At 41.8% G+C, this 25,356-nt stretch overlaps 1 protein-coding gene and 1 long non-coding RNA gene across 2 annotated transcripts; one reads left to right on the top strand and one right to left on the bottom strand.

The window, feature by feature from the left end:
• The first annotated feature begins 5,136 nt into the window (after positions 1-5,136).
• On the top strand, positions 5,137-8,365 carry LOC116544845. Its single transcript, XR_004266063.1, has 2 exons — positions 5,137-5,282; positions 7,907-8,365. It is a non-coding gene; the product is annotated as an uncharacterized LOC116544845 (long non-coding RNA).
• A 6,129-nt stretch (positions 8,366-14,494) lies between these two features.
• Positions 14,495-15,417, bottom strand: LOC116544843 (transcription elongation factor A protein-like 8). The gene has a single exon (XM_032271429.1). It carries the CDS (start codon positions 15,204-15,206, stop codon positions 14,868-14,870), a length of 339 nt encoding a protein of 112 aa, XP_032127320.1. The 5' UTR covers positions 15,207-15,417; the 3' UTR covers positions 14,495-14,867.
• Between the last annotated feature and the right edge of the window lie 9,939 nt (positions 15,418-25,356).

Genomic DNA, 25,356 nt, shown 5'->3' with positions numbered 1-25,356 from the left:
TAGAATTAACATAGGTCCCCCGTTGGCCATCTTGATCCACACAGAGTAAGCCTGATACAGAATTACGATAAAGAGGATAGCACAGATAAAGTGTAATTATTGATGTAAATTGTATAGGAAGATAAATAACAACTGTCACTTGAATTCTGTATAAATGGAGTTGAAAATCTACCAAAGCTTTGTAGCCATTTGCGGGGTACCTACTTGCTTTCAAGGTCCCCTCCCGCAGCCACAACCCCACAATAATAAATTTAGCTGATTCTATCTTTGTAAATGGGTGTGTTCCTTTGGATCTCAATTTCTTTTTCCTCAAGAGTAGCAAGGGTCTGGAAGACTGAGCAATAAAATATACCCACCAGGTGGTGAGCTTGTATTGTAAATTGTCACTGACATACACTGTTGGGGAAATAGAATTAAAAACAATATCTAGCAACCAAGAAATTCCTCTTCAAAAAGATAGAAAAAAAGAAAGTTCTAGGCCGGACGTGGTGGCTCACGCCTGTCATCTAAGCACTTTGGAGGCCAAGGCGGGCGGATCACCTGAGGTCGGGAGTTCAAGACCAGCCTGACCAACATGGTGAAACCCCGTCTTAAAAAAGAAAAAAAAAGTTCTATTATTGAATGAGCATAAATCCCCACTGTGATATGCATCATAGTCAGTCCACATTTTATGTAGCCAAGCAATTAACAACACATTAGGTACATGTCCTCAAGACAAAGAATAATTAGCACCAATTAAGATTTGACAGCACTATTTGTCCTACATCATTAAACCTAAATGCATTTGGCAATTGAAGTGGTCTTTTGTATTTTCTAATTTTTTTATCCAAAGCAAAAGAAAACTCCTATCTTTAAGACTGGTGGCTATTTTGCAACTTGGATTCAGGCGCTTGAGAAAGTTAGGCTCCTTTTCTCCCACAGAAACTGGGAGATTAGGGTACTGTCTTCCTGATTACATTTCAAAAACGTACTGCCCAAGTGCTAGAGAAAAACTTCCTGGGTTGTAAAACTGTCAAGAAGCTTAATAGCCTTTGAAAAGGTTTGCATACTTCTTAAAAGAGACAGGGAAAAAAATTATTTTTACAAGTTTTCTCAAGTAAATGCTCTGAGAAAAGGGAGGGGGAAATATCTCTTTCCCTCTTTACGTCAGGGAGAAATATATAAAATTTGTTTTTGATTTGTATTTACAACAGGCAAAAGAGTCTGTCAAAAGATAGCCATGTAAGCAAAGCAAGAAAATTTGCCAAACCACTCAGGACAAATGGAAAGAATTTCCAAATAGCTTTTTTCTTTTTTTGAGACAGAGTCTCGCTATGTCTCCCAGGCCAGAGCAGAGCAGCACAAACTCTGCTCACTGCAGCCTCCACCTCCTGGGTTCAAGAGATTCTCCTGGCTCAGCCTCTGAGTAGCTGGAATCATAGGCACCCACAACCATGCCCAGCTTATTTTTTGTATTTTTAGTAAAGATGGGGTTTTGCCACATTGCCCTGGCTGGTCTTGAAATTCTCACCTCAGGTGGTTCACCCGCCTTGGCTTCCCAAAGTGCTGGGATTATAGGCATGAGCCACCTTGCCCAGCCTGGAAACAGCTTTGAGTTTATGTAACTAATGTCTGTCTAACATGCGGCTCTCATTAAAGCATTTTTGTAATGTTTATTTTGCAAATTAAATTTAATGGCAGCGATTCTTTGTTCTTAGAGGCTGAGCCTGTAGACCCATTGTCTGCCTGTCACCTGTTCTGCTGTGGTCAGCAGGGACGCAGGCTTCATATGCTTCCCAGCCTGCTAGCATCTGGCTGAGTTTCAGCACCTACAGATACTGGTAGAGAATAAAGAGGAGGGAAGGTGCCAGGGTATTTCTTTTTCTCTTGCTGTGCCTCAGGTGGATGCTGTCAGGAGATGCATCTTCTCCAGGACTCCAGTACCCTCTGAGAAGTTATCCTCCATGATCCCAGCTCCAGTGGACAGGCCTGGCTGCTGGGCTAAAAGCTCTGGCTGCTGGGCTCCATCTGCCCCATTACCCTCCAGCCCTAGGGTAGGAAGTGCTTTCCTACTGGTGCTAATCTCTTAAATGTCTCAACATTCGCTCTGAATGAAAATAACTGGTAAGAAAGGTACATAAATTAATGGTAGGGTTTTTTTTGTTTGTTTTTATTTTTGAGATGGAGTTTCACTCTTGTTGCTCAGGCTGGAGTGCAATGGCACGATCTCGGTTTACTAAAACCTCCACCTCCTGGGTTCAAGCGATTCTTCTGACTCAGCCTCCCAAGTAGCTGAGATTATAGGCATATGCCACCAGGCCCAACTAATTTTGTATTTTTGGTAGAGACTGGGTTTCTCCATGTTGGTCAGTCTGGTCTTGAACTCCGAACCTCAGGTGATCTGCCCACCTTGGACTCCTACTCTGTCAAAATTAACATTTTCAATAATGATAGGAAGATTTTGACCCATTTTTTGTTAATAACAAAAATATGACACTGTACATAGTAGAGAAAAACTTCATAAATGTAATAAATTTGGAAAGCCTTCAGACAGTGAATCTTCACTAATCATCAGAAATTTATACTGGAAGAGACCTTAAAATTATATAACTGGGACAACATATTTAACCAAGAGTCAAACTGAACTAAAGGTCAATAAAATACTTGAGAGAAACCTTAAAAATATTCTGTGTGTAGCGAAGTTCTTATCCAAAATTCAATCTTTAGGAATCATCAGAATATTAATTTTAAAAATAAAATCATACAGATTTTATGAGTGATGACATTCCAGCTTTACCACTATCAGATTATTTAAATATTATGAACATTGAAAAGCCTGTGACCAATGCCTTACGAAACATCACATAATGTATACTGCAGTGAACTCATAAATCTAATATATGTGAAAAGGCTTTTTATTCAAAACCCCTTTATTTCCTCAAAGAATTCTTGCTGGAGAGAAACCTTCCATATGTAGGGATATGAGAGAAACATATTGCACAGATTTTAACTTACAGACATTGCCTTAAAGATGATTGATGGTAGAAATGAGACTATTGGAAATTTGATCATCTAGTTTTACTTTCCTTAGGGTTCGTATAAAAGTGCATAGACATTCCTATCAAACATCCCTGGCACTATTGCAAAATTATTCCTCAGGTAAAAACAAAGTCAACGGTCTTCTAGAGTACATATGTTACAGGGTTTGTTATCCAAACCTGACTGACTGAACATTAAGAAACAGAAAACAAACGAAAGAGCCATATATATATATACAGTTTTAAATAAAATATTATTTTTGATTACTCTTGGATAAATGTAAAGTGACTTTGTAATTATATTTAAAAATTAGTAACAAGTGAATTAATAACAAATATCACACTATACAGTTTTCAAAAGCATGTAAGTTTTATCATTCATCTCAAATATGATCATTGTTGGTTAGAGACTTGGACTCAAGTCATAGGCTTCTTTCAGTCTTTATATCACCTCAGAAGACTTATTTGAGAGCAAGCCTTCTGTACTTGAAGTTGATTTGAAATACGTAAGAATTGATGATGTATTTGCAAACAATGTGAAGTAAATTGAATTTAATATTGAATACTTTGTTTTTTTTTTTTTTTGAGACAGAGTTTCCCTCTTGTTACCCAGGCTGGAGTGCAATGGCGCCATCTCGGCTCACCGCAACCTCCGCCTCCTGGGTTCAGGCAATTCTCCTGCCTCAGCCTCCTGAGTAGCTGGGATTACAGGCACGCGCCACCATGCCCAGCTAATTTTTTGTAGTTTTAGTAGAGACGGGGTTTCACCGTGTTGACCAGGATGGTCTCGATCTCTTGACCTCGTGATCCACCCGCCTCGGCCTCCCAAAGTGCTGGGATTACAGGCGTGAGCCACCGCGCCCGGCCTTAATATTGAATACTTTTAAGCATTCACTTAAAGCCACTGTTAAGAATTAAAAATAAAATTAAAATTAAATAACACATTTATAAAGAACAACACACTTTATATCTATTTTTAAAAAGTCATTGCTTTTTAAAAACAGCAATGCTTGGTTACATCACATGCTTCACGAGTCTGTCTACCATCCGCTGCAGATCTGGTCCTCATGAGAGTCTCTAAAGTTAAGCAAAAAATTGAGTCTCTGTTTCCAGGGTGCATGAGGCACAACCAAGGAAATGGTGTTCTGATGCGTGTCACCGAGGAATGGCACATTCGGCACGTAGAATTTTGTACTTCACATTCCAGTTTGTATCGGATACAGACGACTGCAGTCCTTAAATCGTTTAAATTAAATTCTAACTGGGGGAGACATCCCAGGATGCAACCATCGCCTTCCTATGACCTCCCACCAAGCTCCAGGTTCCCAGACCGCTGAGTCCTGCTCGCCTCAGTGGCAGGACTCGTGTGTCCAACCGTTGCAAAAAGTTTTTGACCAGCCGGGCGCGGTGGCTCAAGCCTGTAATCCCAGCACTTTGGGAGGCCGAGGCGGGTGGATCACGAGGTCAAGAGATCGAGACCATCCTGGTCAACGTGGTGAAACCCCGTCTCTACCAAAAATACAAAAAATTAGCTGGGCATGGTGGTGCGTGCCTGTAATCCCAGCGACTCAGGAGGCTGAGGCAGGAGAATTGCCTGAACCCGGGAGGCGGAGGTTGCGGTGAGCCGAGATCGCGCCATTGCACTCCAGCCTGGGTAACATGAGTGAAACTCCGTCTCAAAAAAAAAAAAAAAGTTTTTGACCAAAACAGTTTTCACTTTGTTAAAACTTATCATCTTAGCTTTCAACAGAAGTGGCCCATAAAACTCTAAATTTTTATCTTAACCTGTTTCAAGCATTAAAATAGGAGGCCATGCTGCTTCATGGGCTCAAACAGAATTAGTTCTAAACAGGGAAGAAAAAGATGGACTGAAAGCAATGGTATGGGAAGCAGGTACGGACTGGGCTCCGTTCGGGTCCCGCTCCGCTGGGCCCAGCCCTGCAGAGGCTGACGACCCCAGTTCAAACCAGGTCCCGCTCCACGCCCCACCCGTTTCGGGCCGAGCCCCGCCCTTTTCCCCCCATCCCTGCCCCGCCCCTGCTCCACCCCAGCCCCACTTCCGCCTCAGGCTGCCCCGCCCCTCCAGCAGCAGACAGGCAGTTTCCTGCAGACCCGGAAGTGAATAGCCGGGAGCGGCGGTTGCACCTGCAGTTACTTTCCCTCTTTCTTGTTTAAACCTTCCCTTCTCAGTCCGTCGTCCTGCACACCCCAAGTTTAGGGTTGCTGCAAACGTTAAAATCCCCGCACCCGCGCGTGCTTCCCGCGGTAAGTCCCGAGGTCGCCGCAAGACGCTCAGAACCTGACCCCTTGCTGCCGGGTCGTGGAGGGGGGAGGGAGGTCCGTGTTTGTTTCCGGTTAAAACTTTCCGAGGTCGCCTCTGCTCTTTACTGTCTTTGGGCGCGCTAGCTGCCGCTCGCTGCGTTTTGTTTTTTGGTTTTTGTTTTTTTCCTGCTTAAAACACCCCACCGACCTCCTTGCCTGCCCCACGCCGTTTAAAGTCTTGGCAGAGGGATTTGTGAGGTGGATTCAAACGCTTAGCGCCTGTCTCTCCCTCAAGCCTCGCCCCTCGACCCTCAGGGTACAGCACCGGATGCGCCGTTCCTGGCGCAGCCCTGGGACGGCGGATGCGTTCCGTGGGTTTCCGCCGCGCTCACCTCCCTCCTGAGTCCTCACTCCTCCCCTCCAATCCTCAGGCCCCTCCCAGCCTCCCCAGGCACGGCTTCCGAGAGACCTGTGATCCCTGTGTGGGAGGCGACCTGCCCTCGTGGCACCCAGTCCTAAATTCCATGCCAGTGAAAAGTGTGCTATCCTGCATAGCTGACCTCTTACTCCATCCGTGTGAATGGGATGAGGGAACGACGGTGATTTGGTGAAAGAGAGGGAGGGAGACCGAGGGAGCAAAGGAAAAACAGGGAGAGAGAAAAGATCAATGTCCACAGAGAGGCTGCAAAACAGAAGATGTGGGAGGCTCCAGCAAAGAGGCAGGAAGAGCAAAGAGCTAGGGAAAGTAGTGGGGTAGGGGCGAGGAAAGAAAATTGAGAAATCTATGAATAGACAAGGTAGGATCTCCAGAGAGATGAAGGGAACCAAGATGGGGAGAGGAGCCCTTGGTTGGCAGAATTGGAGATAGCATGGGAGAGAGAGAAAAGAGTTGGAGGAGCTGGGTGCAGGGACAGAAAGAAGGGGGCAGGGGTGACAGAGCAGAGGGAGAAACAAAGGGAGCAAGCTTCGTGACCTGGGAGTGCCATAGGATGGGGCAGAAGGGATGCCACAGGGAAAGACAGAATGTAGCAGGAGGAGGTGAAGAAATATGTGGAGATGAGGGACAATAAAAAAGATTCGGGTGACGCCGGGCGCAGTGGCTCACGCCTGTAATCCCAGCACTTTGGGAGGCGGAGGTGGGTGGATCACCTGAGGTCGGGAGTTCGAGACCAGCCTGACCAACATGGGGAAACCCCGACTCTACTAAAAATACAAAATTAGACCAGCATGGTGGCGCATGCCTGTAATCCCAGCTACTAGGGAGGCTGAGGCAGGAGAATCGTTTGAACCCGGGAGGCGGTGGTTGCAGTGAGCCAAGATTGTGCCATTGCACTCCAGCCTGGACAACAAGAGCGAAACTCCGTCTCAAAAAAAAAAAAAAAAAAGATTGGATGAATGCAACAGAAAGTAAAACAGGTTTCAAGAGTGAGGCGTAGCATATGTAGGAAAAGAAATAGAAGAAGAGAAAGAGAAGCGGAGGAAAGAAGGGAAATAAGCAAAATCTGAGAGGTGGGAAAACACGGGAAAAGATAAACAGAGGAGAAAAACATGTAGTAAAGACATAGCCATGAACACAGTGGAGGTGGAAAGGAACCCAGATCCTAATGAATGGGTATTGGTGAGATAAGGATGATAGAAATTGTGATGTATTGATTTGCGCTTTATAATCTATTTAAAAATTGCTTGTTTCTGCAGATGAGAATGAAAATTGCTAAACTACTTTCTATAAGGCGTGTGCATTTTATAGTTATTTGCGTCAGAAGATCAGTTCCTTCTGCAGTCTCTAGCCCGAGGATAGAGACTTGGATCAGTCCGTTTGTGAGTTTCTCTTTTCCCTTTTCCTGGCATGGGAAGCGGGAGGTGAAATGGGACAATAAATTAATGAGTCTGCCTTACTACCTTTTAAAAGGAATATTAAGTGTTGTATTTTTTTTCTTTGAATGAATTCCCTTTTGGGGGGATTTGCCTTACATGAATTCATTGTTCTTTTTCAAGCATATTGAGATAAATCTTACTTTATTGAATTTCTTAATTTATTTTCCACAAATAGTCATTGACTTCTGAAATAAGATTTGCTGGCATCCTGTAACCAGTTCGTGCTTTTCTTTTCTAAATATGAGGTAGCCTCAGTTTTTGTTTGTTTTTGTTTTTACTTTGACCTCAGAGGTCATTAGGTTAAAACCATTTTTTTCCAAATTGTTTTTTCTTTTTAATATACTGTATCTGGTTCAGATTAGAAGCCCTGTATTCTTTCTACTCTTTATCATATGTTGGAGACATTCTTTATGACATAGTAAATGATTTTAGATTATTTCAGTATGTATTTGGTAAGGATGTCCATGATCTTAACATCAGAATCTAGTTGAGTTAGTCTAGTATCCAATAGCTTCTTGTCTTCCTTTAATGAGATTTGTTAAATTAGTGGGTTGTGAGCTGCAAAGTAGATGTTCCATTCAAGTCTATCTTGCCTTTCTCTGGAAATGTTGAAGGATGGACTGGATTAATTTTGCTTGTTATTGCAACAGAGCCCATCTATTTATGGTGAAAAAATATTCTCAGTTTATTTTCCTAGCTGAAACCATCTTTCAGAGTTTTCTGACCCAAAATCTGTGTGTTCATGATTTTAGAGTTTTGAAGTATTTCACTGGTATTAAAGAAGTAAATGCTTGGGATAAATATTATCATCATGAAAAAGTTTGTTTTGTTCAAGCATATGAAAGATGACCCTGGAATTTTTTAATTGGAAAGGAAATGACAAGAACAAACTCTGCTTACTGCCTCATTATGTCCACCCTTTCGAAATTCAGTTACATATGGTTCTGCTTACTCAACTCGGATGTTCTCAGGGTAACTTGGTGAAATGATTTGACTTCCTTTCTGGAACTCACAGAACCCACATTCAACGTGGAAGTGATGGATGAAGCCAGGAATTCTGAGTCTGAGAGACAGTGATTCCTGAAGTGATTGGCAAAATGAAGTGTATGTCTGTGTAGAATTTTTCTGCAAGAAAGACACCAGTTTGAAATTGGAAGCTTAAATGGGTTTGAGCCCAACAATAATGTTAAAAAAAAAAAAAAAAAAAAAAACTAGGATAGAAAAACTGTCTCTCAAGAGTTCTCTCCATGCATCAGGAGTAAATCTGAAGTCAGATAACATCACTTGTTGCCATTGAACTCTCCACTGGCTTCTTGTCACCCTCAGGAGAAATCTAGGCTCCTGGATATGACAGTGAAAAGCACAGACAACAGAAGCAAATATAGACAAATTTGACTTCATCAAATTTAAAAACGTTTGTGCATCAAAGAACACTATCAATAGAGTGAAAAGGCAACCCACAGAATGGGAGAAAATATATGCAAATCATATATCTGATAAGGGATTAATGTTCAGAATATATAAAGAAGTCCTCAAGTCAACAACACCAAACACCACAATTTAAAAATAGGCAAAAAATGAAAAAAAAAAAAAAAAAAAGAAAAACAAAAATCAAAAACACCAAAAACCACAATTTAAAAAAAAAAAAAAAAAAAAAAAAAAAAAAAAAAAAAAAGGGCAATAGACTTGAATAGAAATTTCTCCAAAGCACATATACAGATGACCAGTAAGAACATGAAAAGATGCTCAGCATCACTAATCATTAGGGAATTGCAAATCAAAACCTCAGTGAGATACCACTTAGGATTACTATCATCAAAAAAGAAGATAAATGTTGGCAAGGATGTGGGTAAGTTGAATCCCTTGTGCACTGCTGATGGGGATGTAAAATAATGCAGCAATCTGTGGAAAATAGTATGGCAATTTCCTTTAAAAATTAAGCGTAGAATACCATATTATTCAGCAGTTTCTGGGTATGTACCCAAAGGAGTTGAAAATAGAAACTCGTACAGATATTTGTATACCTACATTCATAGCAGTGTTATTCACAGCAGCTAAAAGAAGCAATCCAAATGTCCATTGATGGATGAATGGTTATATGATATATACATACAGTGGAACATTATTCAGCTTTAAAAAGGAAGGAAATTCTGAAATATCATACAACATGGGCGAAGCTTGGGCTTATCCCTGCTAAGTGAAGGAAGACATTATGCTAAGTGAAATAAGCCACATGCAAAAGGGCAAATATTTGTCTGATTCCACTTATGTGAGGTTCTGATAATCGCCTCACGGGAGGCTTCTCTGGCCCTCCCATTTAACATTCTAGCCACACCCCCTTCCCCCTCCCCTAGCCTAAAATCCCTGCTGTGCGTGTTTCTCTACTTTGTCTCTTTCCGCTTTCTGGATACAGGAGGCAAATCCCCAGAAAGAACTGATCCCCAACATCGAGATCTGCTGAGCTTCCCTTCTCTAGGTGGCTTAACCTTGGGTTCACATTGGATTGCTGAGGCATTTTGCAGATGCCTCTTTTGTGCCCATTCCCAGAGATTCTCCTTCAAATGGTCAAGGGGAATGGAATGCAGTCTCAGTGATGGTGAAAATGCTTCACGTGGCTGGGCGAGGTGGCTCACGCCTGTAATCCCAGCACTTTGGGAGGCCGAGCCAGGTGAATCACCTGAGGTCAGGAGTTCAGCCTGGCCAACATGGTGAAACCTTGTCTCTACTAAAAACACCAAAAAATTAGCCGGGCATGGTGGTGGGCGCCTGTAATCCCAGCTACTCGGGAGGCTGAAGCAAGAGAATCCCTTGAACCCAGGAGGCAGAGGTTGCAGTGAGCCAAGATCGCACCATTGCACTCCAGCCTGGGTGACAGATTGAGACTCCGTCTCAAAAAAAAAAAAAAAAAAAAAAGCTTCACGTGATTCCTGTCTTTATTTAGCATTGAGCATGGAGGTGCTGAGTCCCCCATTTCTGAAGCCTGAAACCAGCCCTGTATCCAGGGAGAGATTGGGAGGGGGGAATGGTGCCCTCCTTGGCATGGGGCTGGATCAAGGACAGCTCTGTACCTTGAAGAGGAGCTCCATCTAGCCCTGCTCTCACTGTGGGCTGCATCAGGAGAGACCTGAGTTCTGAAGACAGGAGTAAAATAGTTCATGTGTTGGTTCCATGTAGGAGTTTCTTGCTCCTGAATTCCTCCTGTTGGCAGTGGGCAGCAGAGGAACATCTTTTCCACATGTTGAGGTCCTGTCTGCGTGTGTGGTTGTGGCACAGTGATGAGGCATGTTGACTCTCAGTGTTAAACAGCATACTCTCCACACTCAGGATTGTAGTTTTGAGACTCATCTTGCCTAAGAAAGCAGTCCAGGGGAGGAAGAAGAGAAAGGAACAGGGAGTCAGGAATGATTCTCTCTCAGGTAAGGTCATGTTCTCAGTTGATCGTTCTACCCTGTCTGTCCTGATTTGTCCTGTTTGGACTTGAAGATCTCTGACTCTGCAGTGATCTGCCTAACACATTGGCTCACACTCAGTGCCTTCCCTCAGATTCCTCTCATCTCCCCCCAGAGTCCCTCTCATTGTTTTACTATATGTATTGAAAGGAGATCAGAATTCATGTTTTTTTTGGTTTTTTTTTTTTTGCATTTTTAAAATTACACAAATATAAAGCGATATTGATAGTATTATTTAAATTAAGTGCAATTTATATATATTCATTATACTAAAAATGCTAAAATGCACATAAATAAAAAATGATAGCTGATGAAAATTTATCCCCAAAGTATGTCATTTAGAGGCGGGCATGGTGGCTCATGCCTGTAATCCCAACACTTTGGGAGGCCTAGGTGGGTGGATCACTTGAGACCAGGAGTTCGAGACCAGCCTGGGCAACATAGCGAAACCATCATCTCTAATAAAAATACAAAATTTAGCCAAGCATGGTGGTGCGCACCTGTAATCCCAGCTACTTGGGAGACTACGGCAGGAGGATTGCTTGAGTGTGGAGGCAGAGGTGGTGGTGAGCCCAGATTGTGCCACTGTGTTCCAGCCTGGGTGGCAGAGCGAGACTCTGTTTCAAAACAAAAACCAAAGCATGTCATTTAGAGACAACTACTTTTATTTAAATTAATCAGTGCATGTGTGTGCACACCCTCATGAATGTATGTGAGCTGGTGTGTTTAAAATACATTGTTTTGGCCGGGCACAGTGGCTCATGCCTGTAATCCCAGCACTTTGGGAGGCAAAGGTGAGTGGATCACGAGGTCAGGAGATCGAAACCATCCTGGCTAACATGGTAAAACCCCGTCTCTACTAAAAACACAAAAACTTAGCTGGGCATGGTGGCATGCGCCTGTAGTCCCAGCTACTCAGGAGGCTGAGGAAGGAGAATTGCTTGAACCCAGAGGCAGAGGTTGCAGTGAGCGAGATTGTGCCACTGCACTCCAGCCTGGGCAGCAAGAGCGAAATGCTGTCTCAAAAATAAATAAAAAATAAAATACATCGTTTCATAAATAAATTTTGGAATTATTTTACTCTTTAAATATACTTCCTATGTTTTCCATGGCCTTAAAATTCTACCTGTACTACCATGTTAATGGTTTAATAGCATTAAGCTTAGTAATTCATTATATTTGTGCATGCAGATATATTTACCTTTTTTTTATGTTGCTTAAAACAGCTGGCATTTATTTTTCAATATACTTTTAAATAGAAATGTAAGGTAAGTGCTGAATATGCATATATGTAAATCAATACATTTTTTACAAAGTGGTCACAACTGTGTACCTACCATCCAGATCGGAAAACAAAACTGCCCAACAACTGAACACCAAGCAGTTACTACCCCCTCATCTCCGCTCTAAGCCTTATCCTGTGCCCTGTCAAATTTATTTTGCCACTTTTAAACCTTATATAAATGGAATAATGTAATGTAATATATATATTTTTTTTTTTTGAGACGGAGTTTCACTCTTGTTACCCAGGCTGGAGTGCAATGGCGCGATCTCGGCTCAGCGCAACCTCCGCCTCCTGGGTTCAGGCAATTCTGCTGCCTCAGCCTCCTGAGTAGCTGGGATTACAGGCATGCGCCACCATGCCCAGCTAATTTTTTGTATTTTTAGTAGAGACGGGGTTTCACCATGTTGACCAGGATGGTCTCGATCTCTTGACCTCGTGATCCACCCGCCTCGGCCTCCCAAAGTGCTGGGATTACAGGTTTGAGCCACCGCGCCCGGCCCTAATGTGATATTTTTATATCTACCTTCTTTAACTCAACATTATAAAATTCATCTATGTTGCTTCAGTTGTTTTTATTTTCATTGCTGAATAGTATTTCATTGTATGGCTATATTTACCTTTTATCTGGTTCTGTGTTTTAGTCTTGAGCCTGTTTCAGGTTTTCTCAGTTAGAAAACTTTGTCAAAGTAATTTTTTTTTTTTTCTATCACCCAGGCTGGAGTGCAGTGGCACAATCAAAGCTCACTGTAACCTCAGTCTCCTGGGCTCAAGCAATCCTCCCATCTCAGACTCCCACAAAGTACTTTTTAATACTGTATCTGTTGCCAAACCATGTGATGCTGTAGATTCAACTCTAAAGTCTGACCACCTGGTTCAGGTGCTGGTGCTGCCATTTATTAGTGATTTGACACAAAGCAAGTTCCTTAAAGTCTCTGTGACAGAGTCAGGTCCTCCATAAGGTGAGATCAGATCTTTCTCTACTTGAATGCTGTTTTATGAGTTAGCACTGTGAAGCATTCAGCGTAGCGCCTACCACATGGGAAGTCTTCAAAACTTCTAGTTCTTACTGTTACTGTCATCATCCCATTTTTTAGTTCCCACCTTTCTTTAAAGCTCCCATGGACTTTGTCATCCCTGAAGACACCCTTCATGCTTCAGCTGCTCATCTAGTCATTAGACTGCATTTGGCAGGTGGAATGTAATATCTGGCACTTGTATGTAGATGACCCTGTGTTGAATGTTTTCGATCGTGTAGTTTTTTTTTTTGAGACGGAGTTTTGCTCTTGTTACCCAGGCTGGAGTGCAATGGCACGATCTTGGCTCACTGCAACCTCCGCCTCCTGGGTTCAGGCAATTCTCCTGCCTCAGCTTCCTGAGTAGCTGGGATTACAGGCACATGCCACCATGCCCAGCTAATGTTTTTTGTATTTTTAGTAGAGACGGGGTTTCACCGTGTTGACCAGGATGGTCTCGATCTCTTGACCTCGTGATCCACCCGCCTCGGCCTCCCAAAGTGCTGGGATTACAGGCTTGAGCCACCACACCTGGCCTGATATTTTTTATTTTTAAATTTTGTTCTGGTTTTTGTTAATTTTTTGTTCATTATTTCCTTTAGCTTTTTAGCCATGTTTAAAATAACTTATTAAAAGTATTTAGCAAGTCCAACATACAGACAATTTCTACTAGTTTATTTTTCTTCTGTATAGCTAATAGTTTATTTTTGCTTTGCTTCCCTTGTCTTGTAGCTTGTTGTTAAAAATGGCCTTTCTGACTATGTCAAAACTTTGGAAATAATCATCTTTCTTTTCCCCAGGGTTTGCTGTTGTTACTGGTTGATTGCTGTTGTATTTGTTTGTTTATTTCTCTCAATTTTGTGTGATTTTTTAATTTATATATTTCAGGTGTACAACATGATGTTTTTATGTACCTATACATAGTGAAATGATTATTATAGTCAAGCAAATTAACATGTCAATTCACATACTTTTTAAATTTGTTGTGGTAAGAGGACCTAAAATCTACTCTCTCAGCAAATTTTAAGTATGCAATATTATTAACTATAATCTTCCTGCTGTACATGAGCTCTCTAGATTTATTCAACACATGTAACTGTAACTTTGCACACTTTGACCAACATCGTCTCATTTCCTCCCCTTCCCTGCCTCTGGTAACTACCATTCTACTCTCTGTGTTTAACTCCTTTTAGATTCCACATGTAAGAGATGCACCATTTTTCTTTCTGTGTCTGGCTTATTTCACCTAGTGTAAGGTCTATCAGGTTCACCTATGTTGTCACAAATGGCGGTATCTCCTGTTTTGAGGCTGAGTACTATTCCATGACATATTACAGTATACTGCAATTTCATTATTCATCTATCAGTGGGCATGTAGGTTGTTGCCATATCTTGTTTATTGTGAATAATGCTGCTGTGAACATGGAAGTGCAGATATCTGTATAACATTGATTTCATTTTCTTTTCTTTTTTTTTTGAGATGGAGTCTTTTTTTTTTTTTTTTTTTGTGCGAGACACATGTTCATTAAAAAATACATATAAGCAAAAAGAAAAAAAAGAAGAAAACCAATAAAACTTCACAGCACACAGAAATAAACTTAAGGTTAAGTTTTTGATATATGTTATATGGATGTATGCATACACACACGCACACACACGAAGTTTGGAATTTTATCCTACATATGTGAGCTGATATTAAATATGCTGCTTTGCCATAACCTGTTACGCTTTACTTTACAATATGAAATGAACATATTTCCATGCAAATGTGTGAAAATTTCTAATTGAAAAATAGACCTGGAAAATGGGTCAAAATCCAAAATCCAATGAGATGCTGGAACTAAGGAAACTACCTAAAACAAAGTTTCATCAGATGATTAAAAGTAAGATGGAGGTCAAAGATACATCAAAAAATGCTAACAGAAAGAAAGCTGGGGCCAGATTTTAATATTAGGCAAAAATGAATTCAAGGCCTAAAGCACACAGGATAAGGACGGCTGCGTGAATGTCTTTGCTTCCAATGCATCATCACAAACTTGTTTCTCACTCTTCTTATCTCTTCCCTAAGCCTTTCAAGCTCATCTACTCCTCTTATCATTTCTTCAGGGTCCAAATGCCTAACGGGTGTATCCTCTTTAAATCCCTGGCCAGGCTGAGTCGGCCCTCCTCTGGGGTTTCCTTCTGCTTCCTGGCTTACACCTTCTTCAGAAGGTTGAGGATTTCCTTCTGCCTCCTGTGGTACATCTTCCAAAGGGCGGTCTTCCTCTGCCTTTGGCATGTCATTTTCTTCACAAGACTTTTGCATATTGAGTATTTTTTATTTCGTTTTTGAATAAAGTAATCCTGCAGGGATTCAGGGGATTTTCTTCTCTTCCCTCACCTCGATTTGTGTCGCGCCCAAAAAACCAAATATCCTGAAAGGATCTCGGGCACTTTTCTTCTTCTCCAGCAATACGGAGCTGCTACAGGAAACAGGCCCTGGGACTATAAGGACTTCTGCACACGTCGAGATGGAGTCTTACTTTGTCGCCCAGGCTGGAGTGCAGTGGCAGGATCTCAGCTCACTGCAACCTCCGCCTCCCAGGTTCAAGCGATTCTCCTGCCTCAGCCACCCAAGTAGCTGGGACTACAGGTGCATGCCACCATGCCCGGCTAATTTTTTGTATTTTTAGTAGAGACAGGGTTTCACTGTGTTAGCCAGGATGGTTTCAATCTCCTGACCTCGTGATACACCCGCCTCAGCCTCGCAAAGTGCTGTGATTACAGGGGTGAGCCACTGTGCCTGGCCCCTGATTTCATTTTCATTGGTTATATACCCAACAGGGATTGCTGGGTCATGTGGTGGTTATATTTTTAATTTTCGGGGGACTTAATGCATTTTTCCATAATGGCTATACCAATTTGCATTCCTGCTATACACCTTTGCCAACACTTATCTCTAACCTTTTTGGTAATAGTCCTCCTAACAGGTATATAATACGATATTTCATTATGGTTTTAGTTTAAATGTCCCTGATGATTAGTGATGTTGAGCACCTTTTCATGTATCTGTTGATCATTCATTTGTCTTTTTTGGAGAAACGTATATTCACGTTCTTTGTCCAATATTTGCATTATTATTTTTTCCTTTTTTTGCTGTTGAGTTGTATGAGTTTCTTATATTATTTGGTCACTAACCCCTTATCAGATATGTGACTTGCACATATTTTCTCCCACTCTCTAGACTACCTTTTCTTTTGTTGATAGTTTTCTTTGCTGTACAGAAGCTTTTTAGTTTGATGTTTAGTTTTGCTTTCATTACCTAAGGTTTTGATTGGTATTCAAAAATTCATTGTCAAGGTCAGTATTGAGGAGTTTTTCCCCTGTCTTTTCTTCTAGGAGTTTTACAGTTTCAGGTTTTACATTTCTGTCTTTAATCCATTTTGAGTTTATTTTTGTGTGTGGTATAAAAAAATAAGGATCCAGTTTCATTCTTTTGTATGTGGATATCAAGTTTTCTCATTACTATCTATTGAAGAGACTGTCTTTTCTCTACGTTGCCTTCCTGGTGGCCTTGGCAGAAGTTAGCTGACTATATATGCTTGGGTGTTTCTCTGGGGTATAGATTCTCTTCTGTTCTTCTGTGTGTCTCTTTGTATTCCAGTACCATACTGTTTTGACTACTATAGCTATATAATCTTAATCTCCACTTTTATTTCCTCAGAGGTGTTAGTTTATCTGTGTTTGCCTCAATTGTTATCCCTTACTTTTGGCAGCAGCTGCTAAAATATTCGCCTTTAACTGTTTTTGATAAAGGACCCTTGGCTAGCACCTCAACCTAGGTAGAGTTCTGAGTTAGACCAAATAAAGGCAAGCCCTTTGAGCCAGTCCTTGAGGAAGCCCCAGGCAAATAAAAACATAACCACATGTTTTGAGTGTAGTTCCTTCTGACTCCTCTGGTCTGGAAATCTATGCTAGGTTTGTGGGCTGCTTAGCTGGAGAAGAGGCAATACGGGTCAGTAGAAATTAAAACAGCTGTATTTCTCTTGGTTAATAGAACTCCCAGGCCAGGCGAGGTGGCTCACGCCTGTAATCCCAGCACTTTGGAAGGCCGAGGTGGGTGGATCACAAGGTCAGGAGTTCGAGACCAGCCTGGCCAAGATGTTGAAACCCCGTCTCTACGAAAAATACAAAATTTGCTGGGCACAGTGGCACACGCCTGTAATCCCAGCTACTCAGGAGGCTGAGGCACGAGAATCGCTTGAACCTGGGAGGCAGAGGTTGCAGTGAGCCAAGATTGTGCCATTGCACTCCAGCCTGGGTGACAGAGTGAGACTCCGTCTCAAAAAAAAAAAAAAAAAGTACTCCCAGTTGCTAGAATCCTTTGATTGATTTCCAAAGTTCTTACAAAGTTGATTCTGACAGTTTTTGCAAATTCATTTTCTGACTTTGTAGAGGGAGGTTCATTTAGAATCCCTTACTTCTCCATTTTTGATGTCATAATTATGCATTGTCAGTTTCTATAACAGTACCTATTTATCTGAACCTCTTATTTAAAAGCAGTGATTCTCAGCATGTTTTGCAATTCTCATATTATATGCCCCTTCTGAAGTATAAGTTCTTTGTTTTGTTCTTATGGGTAAATTCTTTAGAATGCCATGATTGTATGTATAATAAAATAAACATGGATTCCTATTATTTACTGCTGTATTTGTCCTTGGTTATTAAAATATTTATTTTTTTATTAACAGATGACTCATTTTTGTATATATTCTGGAATACAACTGCAGTACACTAATTGTCTTTTTTTTTTTTTTTTTGGATTTTCTGAGATGGAGTCTAGCTCTGTCACCCAGGCTTGAGTGCAGAGGCACGATCTCAGCTCACTGCAACCTCCACCACCTGGGTTCAAGAGATTCTCCTGCCTCAGCCTCCTGAGTAGCTGGGATTACAGGCACCCACCACCATGCCTGGCTAATTTTTTTGTATTTTTAGTATAGATGAGGTTTCATCATATTGGCCAGGCTGATTTCAAGCTCCTTACCTCAAATGATCCACCCATCTTGGCCTTCCAAAGTGCTAGGGTTACAGGCATGAGCCACCATGCCCAGCCCACTAATTGTTAATGTTGTGGAATACCTATTCTACTTAGGTATAGTTTTGTTAACAAATATTCAAAATAATGGTTTGTTATTTTTTCAGTCTTAATATTGTATATAATAATTACACAGTAAATAGCTTTAATATATATATTTCTTTTTTTTTTTTTTTTTTTTTTGAGATGGAGTTTCGCTCTTGTTAGCCAGGCTGGAGTGCAATGACGTGATCTCGGCTCACCGCAACCTCCACCTCCTGGGTTCAGGCAATTCTCCTGCCTCAGTCTCCTGAGTAGCTGGGATTACAGGCACATGCCACCATGCCCAGCTAATTTTTTGTATTTTTAGTAGAGACGGGGTTTCACCATGTTGACCAGGATGGTCTCGATCTCTTGACCTCGTGATCCACCTGCCTCGGCCTCCCGAAGTGCTGGGATTACAGGCACCCACCTGTGAGCCACCGCGCCCGGCAATAATATATATTTCTTCTTAAATGTGAGAGACCCATATGTCTACTGTGAGTTGGTATGTGTTCTGCAGTGCCTGTGGAAAAATTCTCCTTCTTTCCAGGCTGTTGTAACTTTTGATTACAGAACGTTTAAACCTAGGCTTGTCTGAAAATAATTTGAGTGCATGTAATCACCCTTCCTTTATTGAAAAATCTTACTTCCTTTGTGTTTATAAACATTTGCACACCATGGTTAAGAAGTTTGATAACCGTTCATTGTAAATACTATGTTTGTTGTAATACTATGTTGTCTAAATAAAATACCTATCTTACAACTTTCAAAAGCCCGTGGTTCTTTGTCTTTCAGATAGCTCTACTACATGTGGGATCAATGGAATTATCAGTAAAAGACGACATTAATAAAGGAGAATTATTCCAAACATTGATCTTGGAAAGACATGAAATTCATGACATTGTTGACTTTCATTTCATGGATGTCCATAAAAATATGCACAAGTTTGAGAGTCATTTGGTATATGAGAAAAAAAAATTATGAAGGAATGCGTATAACTCATGATACAAGTCTCACTGGTAGAAATGATCAACAACATAACAAATCCTAGAATTCCTCTCAAAAGCAAAATATTTCTTTAAGAAGTGCATTTCAATATTGTAAACCTGAGAAGTCCTTTATAAGGAATAAGGAACCAGAAAATAACCTTGTCTGTTCAGGAAACATACAGGCATTTCATATTTTTGTCATATTTACTCCAGTTTTATGCTTTTTAATTTGCAGCTTCCCTTTCATATCAACATATAATTGGTTGGAATTCATAAACCTGAAGACGTGTGCTCTTTTTGCTAATGTTATATTCCATAGAATGTTTGTTCTGTAATTTGTAATAATTTTTTCCATTCATATCTTGGGTATTGTCTGTATATGTACTATGCAAACTGAATTGATTCTTCCCCTTTAGTTTTTGAGTGAATTGCCCCTCTTGACACCTCAGTAATGTTCACAGTTGATACAATATGGGTCCTATAGTGTTCTTTCTGAATTTAGGACATATCTGTGTAAGCCAGACTTTCCAATTAGTTTGAACTAAGTTGCACACATGGTCTCTAATGACTTTTATTTATTTATTTTATTTTTCCGAGATGAAGTTTTGCTCTTGTCACCCAGGCTGGAGTGCAATGGCATGATCTCAGCTCACTGCAACCTCCACCTGCCATGTTTGAGTGATTCTCCTGCCTCAGCCTCCTGACTCGCTGGGACTACAGGCACTCGCCACCATACCCAGCTAATTTTTGTATTTTCAGTACAGATGGGGTTTCTACTTGTTGATCAGGCTGGTCTCCAATTCCTGACCTTAGGTGATCCGCCCGCCACAGCCTCCCAAAGTGCTGGGATTACAGGTGTGAGCCACCACGCCTGCCATTCTGATGACTTTTAACCTCAGTTCATGGCATTATGCTCTTCATTTTTTTATACTCTTGTCAGGCCATTGGTGTCTTTCCACATCTCTAATCATAATCCCATTGAGGTGAAGTTGAGGAGCCTGAGGAAAAATTGAGAATAAGATTTTGTGGCTAAGCGCAGTGGCTCAAGCCTGTAATCCCAGCACTTTGGGAGACCAAGGCAAGCAGTCCATGCTCCCCCCAAAAAAAGATTTTATGGGCCACATCATCCCTTTTAGAAGTACAGGATCCAGTGGGACACGCATGCTTCACTGCCAGTCCCTCAAGGCAGAGACCGCAGCTTTCCTGGCTTCCTCCCTGAGAGACCCTCTGCCTCTAGGGAATTTGGAACAGGACCCATCCCTACTACACATTCCCACTGTCTCTTTGGAGATGCTCACTGTAAGGTAGAAACTTTTAATCATTTCTGGGAATTGGAACTGGGACAAAGTTTTCCAGATGTAACCATAACTCTGACACCTGCACTGTCATTGCCACTCAGGTGAATTGATGCTTTTAGTCCGGTGGGGAGGTGAGGTCACAGAACCATCAACGTTTATCACTCTCCTGCTACCTCCTTCCCCCCCCACACACACAGTATCTGATGTGTGTGTCACCTTGCAGTTGCCATCCTGATGGCAGGAAGGGGACAGGGGAGAACTTTGTTACTCAGTTTGAGAGGCAAAGTCTGTAAGGGAAGCAGACACCACAGGAGTCATGGTAACTTCTTGTCTGGAAATGGCAGTCTTGTGCAATTGAAACCAAAGTCGCCTGGAAATAAGAGATGCTTCCTGGGGCATGGACAGAGCTTGGGTCAGGGACTAGAGAAGCTAGACCCCACACCGAACCCTGGTAGCTATCTTTTTTTTTTTTTTTAGATGGAGTCTTGCTCTGTCACATAGGCTGGAATACACTGAGTGGCACAATCTCTGTCCACTGCAACCTCCGCCTTCCAGGTTCAAGCAATTCTTGCCTCATCTCAGCTGGGACTACAGGTGCCCACCACCACGCCCTACTAATTTTTGTATTTTTAGCAGAGACGGGGTTTTGCCATGTTGGCCAGGCTGGTCTTGAACTCCTGACCTTAGGTGATCTGCCCACCTCAGTCCCCCAAAGTGCTGGGATTACAGGCGTGAGCCACCGTGCCTGGCCACTGTCATGTATTTTAATGTAACCCTCACTGATGATGGTTGCTGGACATGGGACCGAGCAGTAATGAAACCCAATTTTCATGATAGGAGGGAATCTAATTTTGAAATTAATCTTGAGTTGCAGTGTATACTAGATAATTTATAGAGAAAATTTCTTCATACAGATTTTGTGTAAAATTCTGTGCATGTGTTACTGAATACAGAGGAACTAACTGAATCATCAAATTCTCTGTGTAAAATATTTGAATGGTTAGTAGTTGAGGAAATGAAATTATTTCTCTAACTTGGGTGTGATGGGCTTAATTAAGTCAATAATTATATCTCTCTGAAACTGTAACATGTACATGAAAATATCCGTAACCTGTTGTAACTGGTTGGCAATTCTCCCTCTTGAGTTTGGAGAAATTCTAAGGAAAAGTAACTTCACACTTGAAGGTCAAGCATGGCAGATAAAACATTGAAGACTTAAGATTATTTTCAGGGCTTTGGGAAGTCTAGGCAGGTGGATCACTTGAGGTCAGGAATTGGGGACCAGCCTGACCAACATGGTGAAACCCCATCTCTACTAAAAGTACAAAAAACTTAGCCGGGCAAGGTGGCAGGTGCCTGTAATGCCAGCTACTTGGGAGGCTGAGACAGGAGAATCGCTTGAACCTGAGAGGCAGAGGTTGCAGTGAGCCAAAATCACACTATTGCACTCCAGGCTGGGCAGCAGGGCGAGACTCCATCTTAAAAAAAAAACAACAAAAAACAAAAACACACAAAAAAAGAATTTTCAGGGCTAATTATACCATGTAGTATTTTTTGTATAAAAAATGCTATATACCTGAATTGAACCTTAGAAAGACTGAAAAAACAATGCTATAATACCATTTGCATCTGTCTTCCACTTTAAATGATTCCATGCACATGACTCTATGGTTCTAATTTCCATTTTAAATAGTTTTGTTGTATTTCAAAATATTTTCCTGCTTCTACATTACGTGAAGTTTTAGGTACCTTTATCTAAAATAATGAACAGAAAGTAATAGGGTCTTTAATGAGAATTAATTTTATATCTGTCATAAATATTTTATCACTTAATTCAATTTTATATCCCATAGTTTAGGACACACCCCAATATTGTACAATATATTTGGTTGGTATCATTGGCAAGGATATGAAGTGAGTTCTATTGAAAATTTAGTGTTGATCCATACTCAATAAAAACAATTTGCTCAGGGTAAATTACTCAGTGTATCTGCATTTTATTTTTCATTTTATTGTGTTTTTTTTTTTTATAAGATGGAGTTTTGCTTTTTCCCCCAGGCTGGAGTGAAGTGGCACCATTTTGGCTCATTGCAACCTCTACCCCCTGGGTTCAAGCGATTCTCCTGCCTCAGCCTCCCAAGTAGCTGGGATTATAGGCACCCACCACCATACCCGGCTAATTTTTGTAGTTTTAGTAGAGACAGGGTTTCACCATGTTGGCCAGGCTGGTCATGAACTCTTGACATCAGGTGATCCACCCACCTTGGCCTCCCAAAGGGCTGCGATTATAGGCGTGAGCCACTGCGACCAGCCTGTAGCAGCATTTTGTTAAGACACCTGAATTTTCATACATCAGTGATATTGTCTATATAATAAAACATAGACAACAGTGGGAAATTATCATGGTCAAACTTATAAAATAAAATACATTTAAAGTGTGCCAGGGTGTGTGTATGTGTCTTTGTGTATTTGGATTATTTAAAGAAAACCAGGGAAGTAGGATAATAATGTACAGTGATAACACAAATGTTGTCATTGCAGCTACACTACATCAGTTCAAAGCCGTACTCCACCAATGTTTGAGTTATTCATCTCCCAGTGGCTAAATTCTCCTGGTATGTAGGAAAAGAATAGTGGTGCTGTTTAAGTTATATTGTTGTATTAGTCAGAGTATATAAAGCATTAATAACCGTGTACTCAACATTGCAAGTGCTAGAGCAAGAAATGCAAAAAAATGTGGAAAATATATTAACAAAGGAAAATGTTTTAGAAAGAAATTCTTAGATAAGAGTAATGATCTGGCCAGGCCCAGTGGCTCAAGCCTGTAATCCCAGCACTTTGGGAGGCAGAGGTGGGCAAATCACGAGGTCAAGAGATTGAGACCATCCTGGCCAACATGGTGAAACCCCATCTCTACTAAAAATGCAAAAAAAGTAGCTGGGCGTGATGGCACGTATCTGTAATCCCAGCTACTCCGGAGGCTGAGGCAGAAGAATCACTTGAACCCGGTGGGCAGAGGTTGCAGTGAACTGAGATCGCGCCATTGCACTCCAGCCTGGTGATAAAGCGAGACTCTCCTGTTGAGCAGGCTAGAAAAAAGAAAAAAAAAAAAAAAAAAAAAAAAGCGAGACTCCGTCTCAAAAAAAGAAAAGAGCAATGATGCATGGATAATTTTGCAAATAAAATTCTTAGTTAAAAAAAATCTACAACCTATACTTTCACGCAGAACCCTCTGTTTAAGAATGTGACTGTTGTGCCCAGAGAGTAACAGAATGGCCTCCAGGGATTTGAAAATTGGAATCACCTTCCTTTTGCAGATTGTCATTGGAATCGTGGGGAATCTCTCCCTCTTGGGTTATTATATCTGCCTTTACTTCAGTGGATGCAGGTCAAGAACCATAGATGTGACCCTCAGGCTCCTGACTGTAGCCAACTCCTTGGTCATTCTCTCCAAAGGAATCCCAGAGACCATGGCAGCTTTTGGGTTGGAATTCTTCCTCAGCTATTTTGGATGCAAACTTGTTTACTCTGTGCACAGGGTGGGTAAGGGGGTGTCCTTTGGCAGCACCTGCCTGCCGGGCGTCTTCCAGGCCATCACCGTCAGCTCCTGGAACTCCAGCTGGGCAGAGCTCAAAGTAAAAGCTCCTAGACACGTGGGCACCTCCAGGATTCTCTGCTGGGTCCTGCACTTGACGGTCAATCTCTTTTTTCCTGCGAAGGTGACTGGCAAATGGAAAAACACGAACATCACAAAAGTAAGATATTTTGCATACTGTTTTTTTCCGCTTCATGAGAAAGCCTTACACAGATTATCTGCTGCAGTGATCTCCATCCCTGATGTGTGTGTCTGGGGCTCATGTTCTGGGCCAGCTGCTCCATGGTTTTTGTCCCGTGCAGGCACAAGCAGTGGCTTCAGCACATCCACAGGAGCGATCTCTCCCTGAGAGCCTCCCCTGAGACCAGAGCAACCCAAGGTATCCTTCTCCTGGTGGGCACCTTTGTATTTCTCTACACTCTTTCCTGCATCTTGCAAGGGTGTTTTGTGTTTTTTTCATCATTCAAGCAGGTTGCTGCTGACTGTCTGTGCCTTAATCAATGCATGGTTCCCAATTGTCTGCCCCTTTGTGCTCATGAGCCATGAACAGTGTCTCTAGAACCTACTGTGTTTTCATGGTGGATGGAGCCCACAGTCACCCAATCTCATCATCAAAAACATGCATGTTGTTTCTTTCTTTCTTTTACTCTTTTGAGACAGAGTTTTATTCTTGTTACCCAGGCTGGGGTGCAGTGGGCGAGATCTTGGCTCACTACAACCTCTGCCCCCCCGGGTTCAAGCAATTCTCCTGCCTCAGCCTCCCGAGCAGCTGGGACTACAGGCACGCACCACCACAGCTGGCTAATTTTGTATTTTTAGTAGAGACAGGGTTTCACTGTGTTGGTCAGGACGGTCTCGATCTCTTGACCTTAAGTGATCCACCTTCCTCGGCCTCCCAAAGTGCTGGGATTACAGGTGTGAGTCACTGTGCCAGGCCTAAAACATTTGTTTCTGGTTTTGACTGTGTTCAGTCCATGCACTCAGCCTGTGCCATATTCCCTGAAGATGCAGAGGGTGCATAATTAGCTCTGCCCTGCTACTCAAAGTCTCCTCTTCCTGACTTGGCTGAAATGAACCCCTGCCCCTCCCCTATCCTCGCCAGCACCTCAGATATTCTCAGCCAGAAACTCCCGAAACCCTCCTCTGGCTTTCAGTATCATAGCCCAGTAGGAGGGTATGACTATCTCCCTAGGAACTGTGTTCATGTCCCGGCGGAGTCTTCACTGAAGCTTTTAGTAAAATGCTCCTGCATGGGCTTCATGTTGGAGTTGGATGAATAATGACAACACCGGCTAATAACCAGAGCACAGAGACATGAAACGTGAGGCAAAGAAAGCTGCTGAATTCTAACTGTAAAACTTTGGGCCAGGAGGCTGAGGCAGGAAAATCACTTGAACCCAGGAGGCGGAGGTTGCAGTGAGTACCGCACTCCAGCTTGGTTGACAGAGCAAGACTCTGTCTCAAAAAAAAAAAAAAAA

This window comes from Sapajus apella, unplaced genomic scaffold, assembly GCF_009761245.1.
Source record: "Sapajus apella isolate SASKATOON/1434 unplaced genomic scaffold, GSC_monkey_1.0 scaffold233, whole genome shotgun sequence".
Lineage (NCBI taxonomy): Eukaryota > Metazoa > Chordata > Mammalia > Primates > Cebidae > Sapajus > Sapajus apella.
Note: the sequence above shows the minus strand (reverse complement) of the source record. Positions and strands in the feature narration are given on the sequence as shown.